We start from the raw sequence: 14,204 nt of genomic DNA on the forward strand, positions 1-14,204 counted from the left end.
TTTACAGATAAGAAATAAGAAACTTAGAAATTGTGACTTGTCTGAGGTCATTCAACTAAGAGAAATTGGAGCCACAATTTGAAGCCACACTTTCTGATTCAGAGTTTCCTCTGATTCAGAGTTCCCTGCTCATTCTATGATGGCACTTGTAGCAGAAACACCATGATGGTTTTTAATCATTCCACTGCCTGTTTTATTTCAGTTCTGCAAACATTCATGGAGCCCCTACTAAATGCCAGATCTCAGACTTGCTCTGGGAATGCAAAGACTATTTAGTCCCTGCCCTGAGGAGTTCAGAGTTTAGTATGGAAGACTGTTGGCACATAAGTAGGCATGCAGCGTGCTAAGTGTAAGTCTAGTGCTATTTACTTGGAAGCAGAAGAGGGTCACCTAATCTAGAGCAGGGTCAGGACATGTCAAAAAGAGATACACTGGAGGAGAAAGAGTCTGAAAGAGTGACTTGGCCAGGGACAAGGCAGGAAATAGGAGCAACAGCAGAAATGCATGATGAATGTAGCGAACTAGGCATTTCGAGTTGCTGCAGTGTAAAGCATGAAGCAGGGAATGGCCAGGGATCAGGCTAGGGCGGTTAGTAGCTAACAAGATGAAACCATATCCTATATAGGCAGAGCTCCTACCCAGACTACTCTTGCAATAACTCAGACCAATGGGAACAATAATTATACATTTATAGCTAAGTAAACCACCTTTCTAATCTTATTTTTTTCTATTCCCCATCATATATGAGCTAGTGCACACCCTGTGTGTTCTCACCTCCATGCCGTTTCTTATGCTGTACTCCTCGGCACCCCCAAGCCCAAACCCAGCCTATCCTTCTGATCTAGCATATTCCACCTCTTCCTTTGAACTTCTCCTTGTTTCTCCAGATGTTATATAACCTCTTCTTTCTCTGAATTCCTGAAATCATTTCCTGTGTGCCCCTCTAAGATATTTAATCCCATGTTTCATCAACTCTAAGCCACACATTTGTTCACTTTTAAACATCGTTGTAGATTACTCTTTGAAGATATACTCTGTCATAATTATTCTTAAAAGAATCAGGAATGATTGTGAAAAAACATGAAGAACAACTTCATGAGTCAAAAAGTAGTTGAGAGAATGAAGAAGCCTTAGGAATATCTTAATTTATTTTACATATAATATATTCCCTTTATGTGGACACTGTGTGATATATCACAAAACCTGCCTCAGTAAGTTCTTAAAGAAGTTCTTAATGCAAAATAAAAAGTCTAAGTGATAAAGCATTGTATTATAGTTTAATTGACAACTTTTTTCTTAGCATACATAAAATAGTGATGTGGCAACTGGTGCTATACTAGATTCAAAGATATAGGATAACTTTTTTTTTTTTTAGATATAGGGTAACTTTTATATGGAGATTAAATATTCCAGGCAATAAGAACATGTACCTTTCTAATCATGTCATATATATTTAGTTTCTAGATCCTATATTATACAAGCTCATTGAAGGTAGAGTTTGTGTTTGTTTTATCTTTGAATTTATTAAAATACCTGGTATGGTGCTTTTCAACAAATAGATATAAATATTTATTAAATAAATAGATTAAAATATAAACTATGCTATAAGTGCCACAATGAGTCAAGTTAAAGTAACTGTTTGAGTAAACATCTAATTCATTCTCAGTTAACTGCTTAACTGTATTCTTGTTGGAAATTAATTTACATATGGTATTTAGCCAAGCCTTGGTCTGGATCTCACCTTAGGCTAGTGGTTTTTGAACAACCCATAAACAAATCCTAGTAGAATTCTATAAACCTAGGTCTGGTTTGCTGACAGCATTTCTGAACATATATGGTGACTAGTCCTTGTTGAATAGAGAATGTAGTACATAAGCCTTTGCTTTGGAGAACAAATGACAATGACTTTCCCTACCGACACTATGATTGTACAGGAGACCAGACAAATGCTTGTCTCTAAGAAATATAGCACTTTAAAAAACAGCCTAGTTTTTTTTCCCTCCAATCAATCTCTGTAAACTTGCAATAAAAAACACAGCCAAGGGGATAAAAAACAACCTAGGGAATTTGTCTATGTGATATTTTCTAGGAGTTTTTACCTTATTCTTTGGGGTACAAGACAACAAGAATGACAGAAGCATTTTTCTTTAGTCAGCAAAATAGACTTATTTTGATTTAAGTAAGTTTTTTTCCCCATTTTTTTCTAATGGAGGGAGCATGCCTGTGTTTTTACAAAACTCTTGGCATAGACAAGCACTGTAGGAGTGCACTGTACTGTTCACTAAATATTTTCAGTTCTCTTTCTAGATACATGATAAGATGGTACATCCTTTCCCTGTTAAAATTAGGTGTGGTCATGTGACCATTTGTCCAATGAAATGAAACCAGAAGGCACATGAAGTTTTGAGAGTTGGTACATAATTTGTCACATTTTCTTTATCTTGCTGCAGCCACTATGGAAGCACATGGATGGAGTCTCTCTTAGCCAGAGCCCCTGTGTGAGGACAGTGTAAAGCTGGGTCCCCGACTTCCTTAACTGATTTGTTTACAGACATGTAACATGTTTTATGCCATTGAGATTATGGGGTTACTAGATATGCTTACCCTGGTTAATACAGTCTCCTCCCCCAAAAAAACAAAACAAACAGTGAGTATGGTGGTAACTAAAAGACTATGTAAGATTTGACATGCTGCCCTGGCCGGTTGGCTCAGCGGTAGAGCGTCGGCCTGGCATGTGGGGGATCTGGGTTCGATTCCAGGTCAGGGCACATAGGAGAAGCGCCCATTTGCTTCTCCACCCCCCCTCCTTCCTCTCTGTCTCTCTCTTCCCCTCCCACAGCCACCCCCCCTCCTTCCTCTCTGTCTCTCTCTTCCCCTCCCACAGCCACCCCCCCCTCCTTCCTCTCTGTCTCTCTCTTCCCCTCCCGCAGCCAAGGCTCCATTGGAGCAAAGATGGCCCGGGCGCTGGGGATGGCTCCTTGGCCTCTGCCCCAGGCGCTAGAGTGGCTCTGGTCGCTGCAGAGCGACGCCTGGAGGGGTAGAGCATCGCCCCCTGGTGGGCAGAGCGTTGCCCCTGGTGGGCGTGCCGGGTGGATCCCGGTCGGGCGCATGCGGGAGTCTGTCTCACTGTCTCTCCCCATTTCCAGCTTCAGAAAAATACAAAAAAAAAAAAAAAAAAGATTTGACATGCTGATATTGTCCTACTATTTTTTTTCTTCCTTATGGAAATATTTACTGGACACAGCTTCTTTAAGATAATGATCATTTCAAGGTGACTGTAGTCATTTTCCATGTGTCAAAATACTTCTCTTTGAATTACAACATTTTTTCAAGGCATTTTGATGTACTTGTATAAGATGTCCTTTGATCTGCCAACAATAGAATTGTGTCCTGAAAGCAGTGATCATCATCATTCATCATTGCATTTGTTCTTTTATTCAACGAACTTTTATTGAAAGCCCATTATTTGCCAGGTGCTAAGATTAGGAAGATGTTCGAGGAACTCTTAAGTAGCTTTGTGGGAAGTGACAAGAGGCAAGCAGAGGCCAAGAACTATAAAGGACTTTGTACTTCTGAAGTTCAGATGCTTCTGTGGTTTTATAAATGAGACCCGTTTTATTTTAAAATAGTTTACATTTCAAAGTCAGTTTTACAATATCATATCCAACTTGATATAGACCAAACTCTGTACTGTTTACTTTTTTTTAATTCCTCCAGTGTACCAAGTACCTTCTCACCTCAGGGCCTTTGTACATGCTGTTCTCTTTTCCTATTTAACTTTAATTAACTTCAGGAAATTACTGGATGCTATTTCTATAGAAATTGCTGACACCATCTTCATAGAAAGGAGTGTATTTTTCTATATGGTTATGTTTTAAAAAATCTATTATTAGAGTTAGTTTCTCTACTATTGCTAGTATAGAAACTATGTAAGAAGTAAGAAATTAAATGCTATCTAAAAGTTTAATTATCCCAATCAGGATAGAAGAAAAAATTTGATCTCATTAACATGTGGTTTCAAGCAACTATTATTGACAAACTAAAAAATTATAAGCTGGGCTCTGTTTCTGGTCTTCATTTAAAAATCTGAATATTGTTTGCAAAGGTAGTGCAGAAGGGTATAGACAGGAAGGTTCCCCTCTGGTTCTCTCTCCCATCGCCTCTGCCTTTTCATTCTAGGGTTTCTTCAGCAAGCGCCTGAAAGGCTCTATCAAAAGGACCAAAAGCCAATCCAAGCTTGACAGAAACACGAGCTTTCGGCTTCCATCTCTTCGCAATACCGATGACAGGTAGGATGCTAACTTGCTTAAAACAGAAAAAGCAATTTTGCAGTAGGTTTTGAGAAGACATGTTTGTCTTCTCTAACTTTGAATCAATGACAGTTGGAAATATCCAACACAAAATTTACTTTTTTGTCTTGCTCATATTGAGGCAAGATCCATAATGTTGATTCAAATACCCAGCCTGTTTAAGAATCTTACAATATTGGAGAGTGTGTGGTGGATACATAGTGCTGTTTCTGTGGAGTCAAGTTCTAGTGGTCAAAGTTAGTTCTTTTTCTCGTAGAATGACTATAATGGATGATGACGATAGCTAACATTTTATGAGTGCTATATACACATTATCTTGTTTAATCTTTATAACAATTCTGTAAGATATTAAGTTAACCTTTTATAATCATATAAGAGGTTCAGTAATCTTGCCCAAGGTCTTACAGCTTCATAAGAAGCAAAAATGGTATTTGAACGTGGGCTGTTTGGCTCCAGAGTCCATGCTCACCGCTGCCCTGTTCTTTGTATACAGCACATAGAGTTGGTCTTATTATTTTGCAGTGATGTCTAGAAGACATGTATGAAAAGGAAGCCTGCATTTCTTGAGTAAACCACAATGCTTAGCTTGCTAATGATAGCAACCTCCTAAAATCATTGAATATGTGCACTAGCATGAACACATTTTTTTTTTTTTTTTGTATTTTTCTGAAGCTGGAAATGGGGAGAGACAGTGAGACAGACTCCCGCATGCGCCCGACCGGGATCCACCCGGCACGCCCACCAGGGGCGACGCTCTGCCCACCAGGGGGCGATGCTCTGCCCCTCCGGGGCGTCGCTCTGCCGCGACCAGAGCCACTCTAGCACCTGGGGCAGAGGCCAAGGAGCCATCCCCAGCACCCGGGCCATCTTTGCTCCAATGGAGCCTTGGCTGCGGGAGGGGAAGAGAGAGACAGAGAGGAAGGAGGGGGGGGTGGAGAAGCAAATGGGCACTTCTCCTATGTGCCCTGGCCTGGAATTGAACCCAGGTGCCCCACACGCCAGGCTGACACTCTACCGCTGAGCCAACCAGCCAGGGCTGCATGAACACATTTTTAAATACCTCATATTCTGCCCTGGCCAGTTGGCTCAGTGGTAGATAGAATATGAGCGTCGGCCTGGCGTGCAGGAGTCCTGGGTTCAATTCCCAGCCAGGGCACACAGGAAAAGCGCCCATCTGCTTCTCCACCCTTCCCCCTCTCCTTCCTCTCTGTTTCTCTCTTCCCCTCCTGCAGCCAAGGCTCCATTGGAGCAAAGTTCGCCCGGGCGCTGAGGATGGCTCCATGGCCTCTGCTTCAGGCGCTAGAATGGCTCTGGTCGCAACAGAGCAATGCCCCGGATGGGCAGAGCATTGCCCCCTGGTGGGCGTTCCGGCTGGATCCCGGTCAGGCACATGCGGAAGTCTGTCTGACTGCCTCCCTGTTTCCAACTTCAGAAAATACCAATAAATAAATAAATAAATAAATAAATAAATAAATACTTCATATTCCATCGATAAATAAAATTTAGGAAATAGTTATTTTTTGTATCTTGCCATATCACCATGATCACTGGTATTATTGAGTGCTTACTGTGTGCCAAGCACTTTTGTCATAATCTCTCATATTATACAATGCTAGGTACTACTGTTGCTGCCTTCATTTTACAGATGAGGAACTAGGGCAAAAGAGATTGAGAGACTTGCCCAAAGTCACACAGCTAGTAAGTAGTAGAGCTTGAATTTGAACTCATATCTGCCTTTCATATTTGATACTCGTTTATACATGGGTTTCTTTTGTTTTCAGTAAATCCATTGTTTTCAGTTATATGCAAAACAAACTTGGAGAATATAGATTATAATCTTTATAATGGAAGATTATAGGCTTGCCAGAATGACTCCCCTTATTTGTAGATGAAGAAACTGTCCCTCATACTGAGTTGATAAGAAACTACTGCTTTATCTGCTGCTCTTATCCCTAAAACACATTAGAGATGCTCTGTGAAATTTACAAGTCTATTCAATTTGCGGTGTAATCGTATTGTTCATTATCTCTTTTATACCTCTTTGTATTAAGGTAATTGTAAAAAACTGATCTTTTTCTCATATCTTTTCTTTAGATTCCTATTATTCTGCAACTTTCATCATTATAAGAATTCAAAGCATTTTATGAATAAGTTTTAATAAAATGGAATGACAGATTTTTTCAGAATATTGGCTTTTAAAAACAAGGATGTTGTGCAGCAACTAGAACACTCCGAGCTCAGCAGCCAGTGTGCTAAGCTCTGCAACCTCTGTGTAAATGTGGGAGACGAGGTGGTTTTACAGGAGATGTACTTTATATTTCAGACTTGCACTAAATATCACTTTCTTACTTTCAAATTAAGTACTCTCTTTTACTCCATTTTGCTTTAGGTACCCTACAGGAATTCTTGGATTGGATTACCAAAAGATTATATTCTGTAGGGTCTCTCACATTGCTACTATGTAGTTGGTACCTTCCTAGTGATCTGAATTCATTATATGTGTCTTCCATGCTGTTCTGCTTCAATCAATAGCAGTATTTTTCTGTCTCAAATACAGCATAATAAAAAGGCACTAGCAAATTTCGAGTATTAGACAAATTTTTTTATTTGCAAAATCCATTTGAATCATATTTCCTGTACAGAATTTTTCAAAAGCTTTATTCTTCATGCATAGGGATGTGCTCACAGGAGTTTGACATGTATTACAATTTTTAAATAAATAGGCTCCTTTGCCTTGAGATCATCTGAAGACATAGATAAATAGAATTAGGGTAAAAGATATGAATCAACTGAGTTCTTTGAATTGGTACCCTTACAGGTATAACCAAGGACTTTTTGAAGACCCCTGGTTTTCTTGGGTCATATGCATCAATTCCTGAGGTCAGGCCATTTCTTCCAGAATGATACATAGTATCTAAATCAAAGTAACCAAAATATTTCTATTCTTATGTTCAATCTGCGGAAACTCTAGGTAAACCTAGTAAGCAGCTCTTTTCTCAGTTTTTAAATTGTACAGTAAAATATGCATATATCTTTGTCCTTTTTTTTTTTTAAATTTCAGTACAAAAGTACAGGATAAAAAAACTGAAGTCCCTCTTCACCTTCCCCATCTCCCCATATAAATAACCTTATTAGCAATTTGTATATTTTAAAACTGCTTTAAAAATCCATACATAAATGCCACATATATGTATGTTTTGCTTGTTTTTCTGTAAATGGGATTGTGACTTGCTTTTTATTATAAATATTTAGGACAACTTAATATTTGTCAGCACATGTAAACTACATCATCTGTTTAATATCTGCCATCTTACTATGCTAATTTTTTGTAACATTCATACTTCTTTGTTGATTGATATTTAAATTGTTCCCCTTTTTTGACACAAAATAAAGATGTAATGAACATTTTTGAACATGTACCTTTTTGTACCAATGTGATTGGGTCAGATTTCTGAAGTAGAACTACTAGAGTATGGACTTATCAAATTGTTCTTTTAAAAAGCTATACTAATTTCTATGCCCACCAGCAGATTAAGGTCACTCTTATCTTTCAAACAACTGTTTACATGTGATCGATACAATGGATGAATAGTAATAATAAACATGTATATAGTATTTACTCTGTGCCAAACACTGTTCTAAGCATTTTACGTAAACTAACTCATTGATAATCTCAACAACCCTATGAGGTGGTTACTCTCGTGACCTCATTTTGAAGATGAGAAAACTAAGACAGAAATTATTAAAAATTGCACAAGATCACACAGCTTAGAAAATGGCAGAACTGTGATTCAAATCCAAGAAGTCTAGCTCTAAGTCTACATTCTGACTTAACCTTTACGCTATATTGCCTCTCAAAAAAAAGGCTGGGGAGTGGAAGATTTCTTTGTTCTAATTTGTATTCCTCTAATGCCTAGTAAGTTGAACCTTTTTTCATGTTTTTGTTTTATGACTTGCCTCTTCATTTCTTTGCTCATTCTTCTATTAAGCTTCTTGTCCTTTTTTTAATGATTTGGAGTAGTGGCTTCTTATTGCAATAAGTTCTCACTGAACCTCATTGATAGGTTCTGCAACTTTAAGCTAAATGACATATAAAGAAACCAGTTTTACCCTAGATTAATTGATATAAACAAAAATTCCTACAGTATCTCATCAACATGACAATGAAACCACATTGAATAAAATGACATTATTCAGAACTTGAGGACTTGCTATAATGGTAGGAATTGTAAGGCACTATTATACATATTGCTAATATTTTCTCCTAATCTGTTTCTTATATTTTAAAATTATGTCCCTAAATTATATAGAAGTTTTAGATACTCATTTGGTCCATTGTATCAGTCTTCTGCATTGTGGCTTACCTGGCCAGAACTGACCAGAACACTGAATTCAAGAAGCCAGGGATCTGTTTCTCATTAAATTTCTCATTATGATGCTGTGCAAATCATCTTATATCTCCCTTTTTAAAGAGAAGGAAATGGTCTTTTGAGAGGTATCAGAGAATAATGAAGTAGTGATCATGATATTTTGATTTCTTGAAAGTTTTTGATAACCACAAACCTTACCTACACCCATATTTTAAAAATATAAAATTATTCTAATGAGGTCTGAGTTGTGACTTTAAGATGACAGAAGGACAGTTTTAGAAGAGTTAATTTTATTTATCAAAGGTTTGCTACATATGACCAGAAAGCTTTTCTGTGCAAAACACCATAGGGTATTCTAATGTGCAGACTTGATTAATCAAAAAGAACCTAAAGGCTCTAGGTTTATCTAGCAAGTTCAATTCTGCTAAGGCCCTAATGGAATTTGGTACCAGTGTTGTTTATTGGATCAATTTATAATGATTCTTAAACTCAGAATTTCCTTTGTAAAATTGTAGGGTATAGGAATAAATAAGAGAAATTTGCCAAATAATATTTCTAAAAAATTAATTTCTTGATATACAGTAACATATCTAATGTATGACAGCTTGTACAGACTCAAAAGCCATGTAGAGAACTAAGGTCATAGCCCCAAAGCTCAAGGAATTCAGTGAATGAAGGAATGTCCACGAGGAAACAGGAAACGGTGTGAGGTGAGAGCACCTCCTGTCAGGTGGGCCAGGAAAGACCCTGGAGGGCAGTAGCCTGGGACTTGAACCTTAAACAACGGGGAAAATTTGAATTCAGGAACAGTCACAGGGAGAAAGCTTTCCTCTGAATGGAAATAATGGGCAAAAGCAGAGAGTAAGAAATTACAGAGTTTAATAAGAAATACTGGATATAATTTACAATATGTAATGGGATAAGGTAGGAAATAAGACTGGAAAGTGAAGTTCCAGTTTTTGAGTTGATAGATGAAAGCCTTTCTGTTTTTTTACTGTCTTAAACTTATTTAATATAAGGAAGAGAAATAGGAACTCCATCTTTAATGAAACTTGGAGAAGTCTGAATGATAGATTACTTAAGAATGGAGGAAGATCAGATGCAGTTTCCTGCAAAAGGAAATTCTGAAACGAAGTCTCACTTAGGACTCAGATCAGCTGCTAATTATAATTAACAGGTATTCAAAATAATGATGGCTTAAACAAGGTAAGATGAATTTTTCTTACTTTTATAAAAGAAGTGTGAGGGTGGGCAGTCCAGGCTAAGGGGCCAGGGCTCTTGGTGAGCTTTTTCTCCTCTAGCCAGCCATAGGCTTATCGAGGATCTCTTTATGAACACAAGACAGCTACTGGAGTTCCAGCCATGGCATCTGTGTTTCAGGCTCCAGAAAAGAGGGACCTATCAAAGGGCACCTGTCATCCAGCTAAGTTATTTCCCTTTAAAGTGATTTCACTGAAACCCCATCTAGTGACTTCTGTTTATGACTTATTGCCATCTATATTTGCAAGAGAGACTGGCAAATAAATGTACCTGGGTACATTGTTGCCCCCAATACAAAAATCCTGTGTTAGGAAGGGGAGGGTTGAACATTATGAAGACCACCAGCAGTCTGACATAAGAAGGAGCTTGCTCACCCACCCCAGAACTCTGGAAAGACTCAGCTCCCACCTAGTTCTGGAGGGCCAGCAGCCAGGCTCCCATAGCAAACCTGAGAAACTGAACCAGCCAGATGAAAAGAACTACAGACACTGATATTTGTTTTCCCCAGAATAATAAAAACATGCCACCACAAACACTTGTGCATGAAGGTTTATAGCCACATTATTCATAAAAGCCAAAAGGTAATAATGACCCAAATGTCCCTCAACTGATGAATGGATTAAAAAACATGACATATTCATGCAGCGCAATATTATTCAGCCATAAAAAGGAATCAAGTGCTGATACATGGTACAACATGAATAAACTTTGAAAACTGTATGCTAAGTGAATGGAGCCAGCCATAAAAGACCATATATTGTTTGATTTCATTTATATGAGATGTCCAGAATAGGCAAATCTTTAAAATCTTTAGCAACAGTAGATTAATGGTTGCCAGCAGCTAGAGTGTTTGGGGGTGCGGAGTGCTAAATGAGGAATGACTGCTAATGGACGTGAAGTTTATTTTTAGAGTGATGAAAATGTTTTCAGCTTAGATTGTACTGATAATTCCACAACTCAGAATATACTAAAATACTGTGAATGGGTAGTTTTATGGTATGTGAATATATTTCAATAAAGATGTGAAATTATTTTTTTTTAAAAGCATTGGCCAGGAAGTACTCTACAGTGAAGCCCATTAGTCTGTAAGCTCCATTCCAGCACACAAAGCTTCCATTGAGCTTTTAGTGCTTTGTTCTTAAATATAAACAGATAGCCAAGATTCTACAGATATTTGATATTTGAGGGGTCTCCAACATGAAAGACAAATAGGAGGGAGGAAAAAGAACCTAAAAGAAACAGAGACAATGCATAGAGCCAAAAACAACTTCAAACATAATGAATATTTTCAAAAGATAAGATAGTACATCTGTGAGACAACAGCAAGAAGGAACACAAATAAAACAAGAAAGAGAGATTGGAAATGAAAAATATGAATCTAAAGTCAAATCCCTCTCCCAGAAGGTGGAACAGAAAATCAGAAAAATCAACCCAGAAGATTCTAGTTAAAGAGAAAATAGAAAAACCAAGGAGAGCAAATTGTCAAAGAAATAATACAGGCCCTGGCCGGTTGGCTCAGCGGTAGAGCGTCGGCCTAGCGTGTGGAGGACCTGGGTTCAATTCCCGGCCAGGGCACACAGGAGAAGCGCCCATTTGCTTCTCCACCCCTCCCCCGTGCTTTCCTCTCTGTCTCTCTCTTCCCCTCCCGCAGCCGAGGCTCCACTGGAGCAAAGATGGCCCGGGCGCTGGGCATGGCTCTGTGGCCTCTGCCTCAGGCGCTGGAGTGGCTCTGGTCGCAACATGGCGACGCCCAGGATGGGCAGAGCATCGCCCCCTGGTGGGCAGAGTGTCGCCCCTGGTGGGCGTGCCGGGTGGATCCCGGTCGGGCGCATGCGGGAGTCTGTCTGTCTCTCCCTGTTTCCAGCTTCAGAAAAATGAAAAAAAAAAAAGAAAGAAAGAAATAATACAAGAAAATTTCCCTGAATGAGAAAACATAAGAGTTCACATTGGAAAGGCCACCCAACTCCCTGCATGGTGAATAAAAAAGACACCACCCTGAAACACACACACACACACACACACACACACACACACACACACACAACACCAATTCTCATCATCATGAACTATCAGAACACCGAAGCTTAAAAATAACTTAAAAGCTTCTAGAAAGAAAAAATAGGTTGCATTATGAAGGAGGAGTGGACTGCATTGAGATTCTCAGTAGAAATATTGAAAACTGGAAGTCAGTGGAGCACTGTCTTCAAAATTCTGAGTGGCAGTTATTTTCAATCCAGAATTCCATAAACAGGACAGTCCTTGAATGTCAAACAGAGAGTTTAGGGGGTTATTGTATAAGTAATGGGAAACCTGTAAACATTTTGAGTGAGAAAATAACCTAGATAGAATTGTGCTGTGTATGTATGGATTAATTCAGCAATGGAATTTCAAATGACTCGCTTTGCTGATACTAAGTTTAGGAGACCAATTAGCAAAAAGCTGTTTGTAAGAAATAATGATGGCTCCAAGGAGGGTGGTGGCAGTGGGCATGAGGAGGCAGAGACAAGAAAGGAGGAACATTTTAGAGGCAAAATCAATAGGATGTCACAAAGTCATCATTGTTCCAAAGCCATCTAATCAGATAAAAGCTAGTAAAGTGATTTCCTAGAATCAATATTGGCAACGTTTTCCCATTAAAGCCATGTTATATGGGAAGGGGTAGGGATAAGAGAAGACTTTGATATTTCTGCCGTTAGTTCAAATGTACTTTGAAAAGCTTGTAAAACTAGGAAATGCTGAAAAATGGTGGTGAACTACATTGTTGGGCATTCCAGGATTTTAAATGCCTGTCAGGTTGCCAATCTTACCCTGGAAGTGCTTCTTAAATCTACCAGTCGTAAGGTAAAGATAAGCACATGTAGTAGAATTTTATCAGCCCCTTCTGACACCCCTCAAATAAAAATCTTCAAAGTAATTCTCTATTCTGAGGCTCACTGACGAAGCCTGGTTTTAAGGGAGTCGGCTTGTTTGTTCTTTGTCAGGAGATACCTAAAACTAAGAGTGGTGTTCATTTGGGGGGGATTTTTTGAACAATATACCCAGGTTCTTGAGTTTCTCCTAATTAGAACTATTTTATTTAACTATTTTGAATTTATATACTCACAAGAAGTTGTAAAAATAATATATAGAGTCTTGCAAGCCCTTCTCCCAGCTTTCCCAGTAGTGATATCTTATAACTGGAAATATATCAAAACCAGGTAATTGATATGGATACAATACTATTAACTAGACTACAGACATTTTTAAGTTTTCCCCATTTTTATATGCACTCATTTGCATGTGTGTGAATATAGTTTTATGCAATTTAAACCTATGTGTACATTTATGTAACCACCACCACAGTCAAGGTACAGAATTGTTCCATTACCAGAAGGAACTCCCTCTGCTACCCTTTTACAGTCATACCTTCCTCTCCCACCCATCCTTGTCCCCTAGCAACCACTAACCTGTTTTCCATCTCTATAGGTTTATTTCAAGAATGTTATATAAATGGAATTATATGGTATGTAACCATTTAAGATTGGCGCTTTTTTAACACTAAATAGAATGCCCTTGAAATCCATCCAAGTAGTTGTTGCATCTATCTGTAGTTTTGTTCCTTGTTATTGCTGACTAGCATTCCTTTGTATGTATGTATCAAAGCTGGTTAAACCATTCACCCACTGAAGAAAATTGGAGTTTCTAGTTTTTAGCTATTCTGAGTAAAGGTACTGTGAACATTTGTGTACACATAAGTTTTCACTTCTCTAGTGTTAATACACAAGAGTGCAATTGCTGGGCTGTATGTTTCATACATGTTTAGGTTTATAAGACACTGTCAAACTATTTCTAGAGTACCTGTACTGTTTTACACTCCCACCAGCAATGCTTATTGGGGGTGTTTTGTGTATGTCCCAAGAGATTTTCCCCTCTGTTTTCTTCTAGAAGTTTTATAATTTTTAACTTTTATATTGACTTAGAATTTATTTGTGTTCAGTCCAAGATATTAATCAAAACTGTACAAAGTTGCCCCAGCCAAGCCAGTTCCAGGGAGTCTGCCTGCCATTGTCTTCCTCACATCTACCTCTATACAGTGCCTGACATGTAATGCACACCAAGTAATTATTGGATGGATGGGTGGCTTCATGCATATATTCATTTATTCAGCCAAACCAGAAACTAATGGGAAAGCAAAATGTCAAAAATTTAGGAATGATTAACAAGTAAATGTCATTGAACTCCATCAGTTTTTTCTTCTTTTATCCTCTTTTCACCCATACTTAAT

General features: G+C 38.4%; 1 protein-coding gene across 6 annotated transcripts in view; it reads left to right on the forward strand.

Annotated features, from left to right (window-relative positions):
- Positions 1–14,204, forward strand: part of RASAL2 (RAS protein activator like 2) — a 327,762-nt gene that overhangs the window by 267,932 nt on the left and 45,626 nt on the right. For all 6 annotated transcript variants that reach the window (XM_066361613.1, XM_066361614.1, XM_066361615.1 and 3 more), the window contains one exon: positions 4,180–4,289. In XM_066361613.1, the coding sequence (XP_066217710.1) occupies positions 4,180–4,289 (110 nt within the window). The remainder of the gene's footprint in view (positions 1–4,179; positions 4,290–14,204) is intronic.

Source organism: Saccopteryx leptura, chromosome 2, assembly GCF_036850995.1.
Source record: "Saccopteryx leptura isolate mSacLep1 chromosome 2, mSacLep1_pri_phased_curated, whole genome shotgun sequence".
NCBI classification, from domain to species: Eukaryota; Metazoa; Chordata; class Mammalia; order Chiroptera; family Emballonuridae; genus Saccopteryx; species Saccopteryx leptura.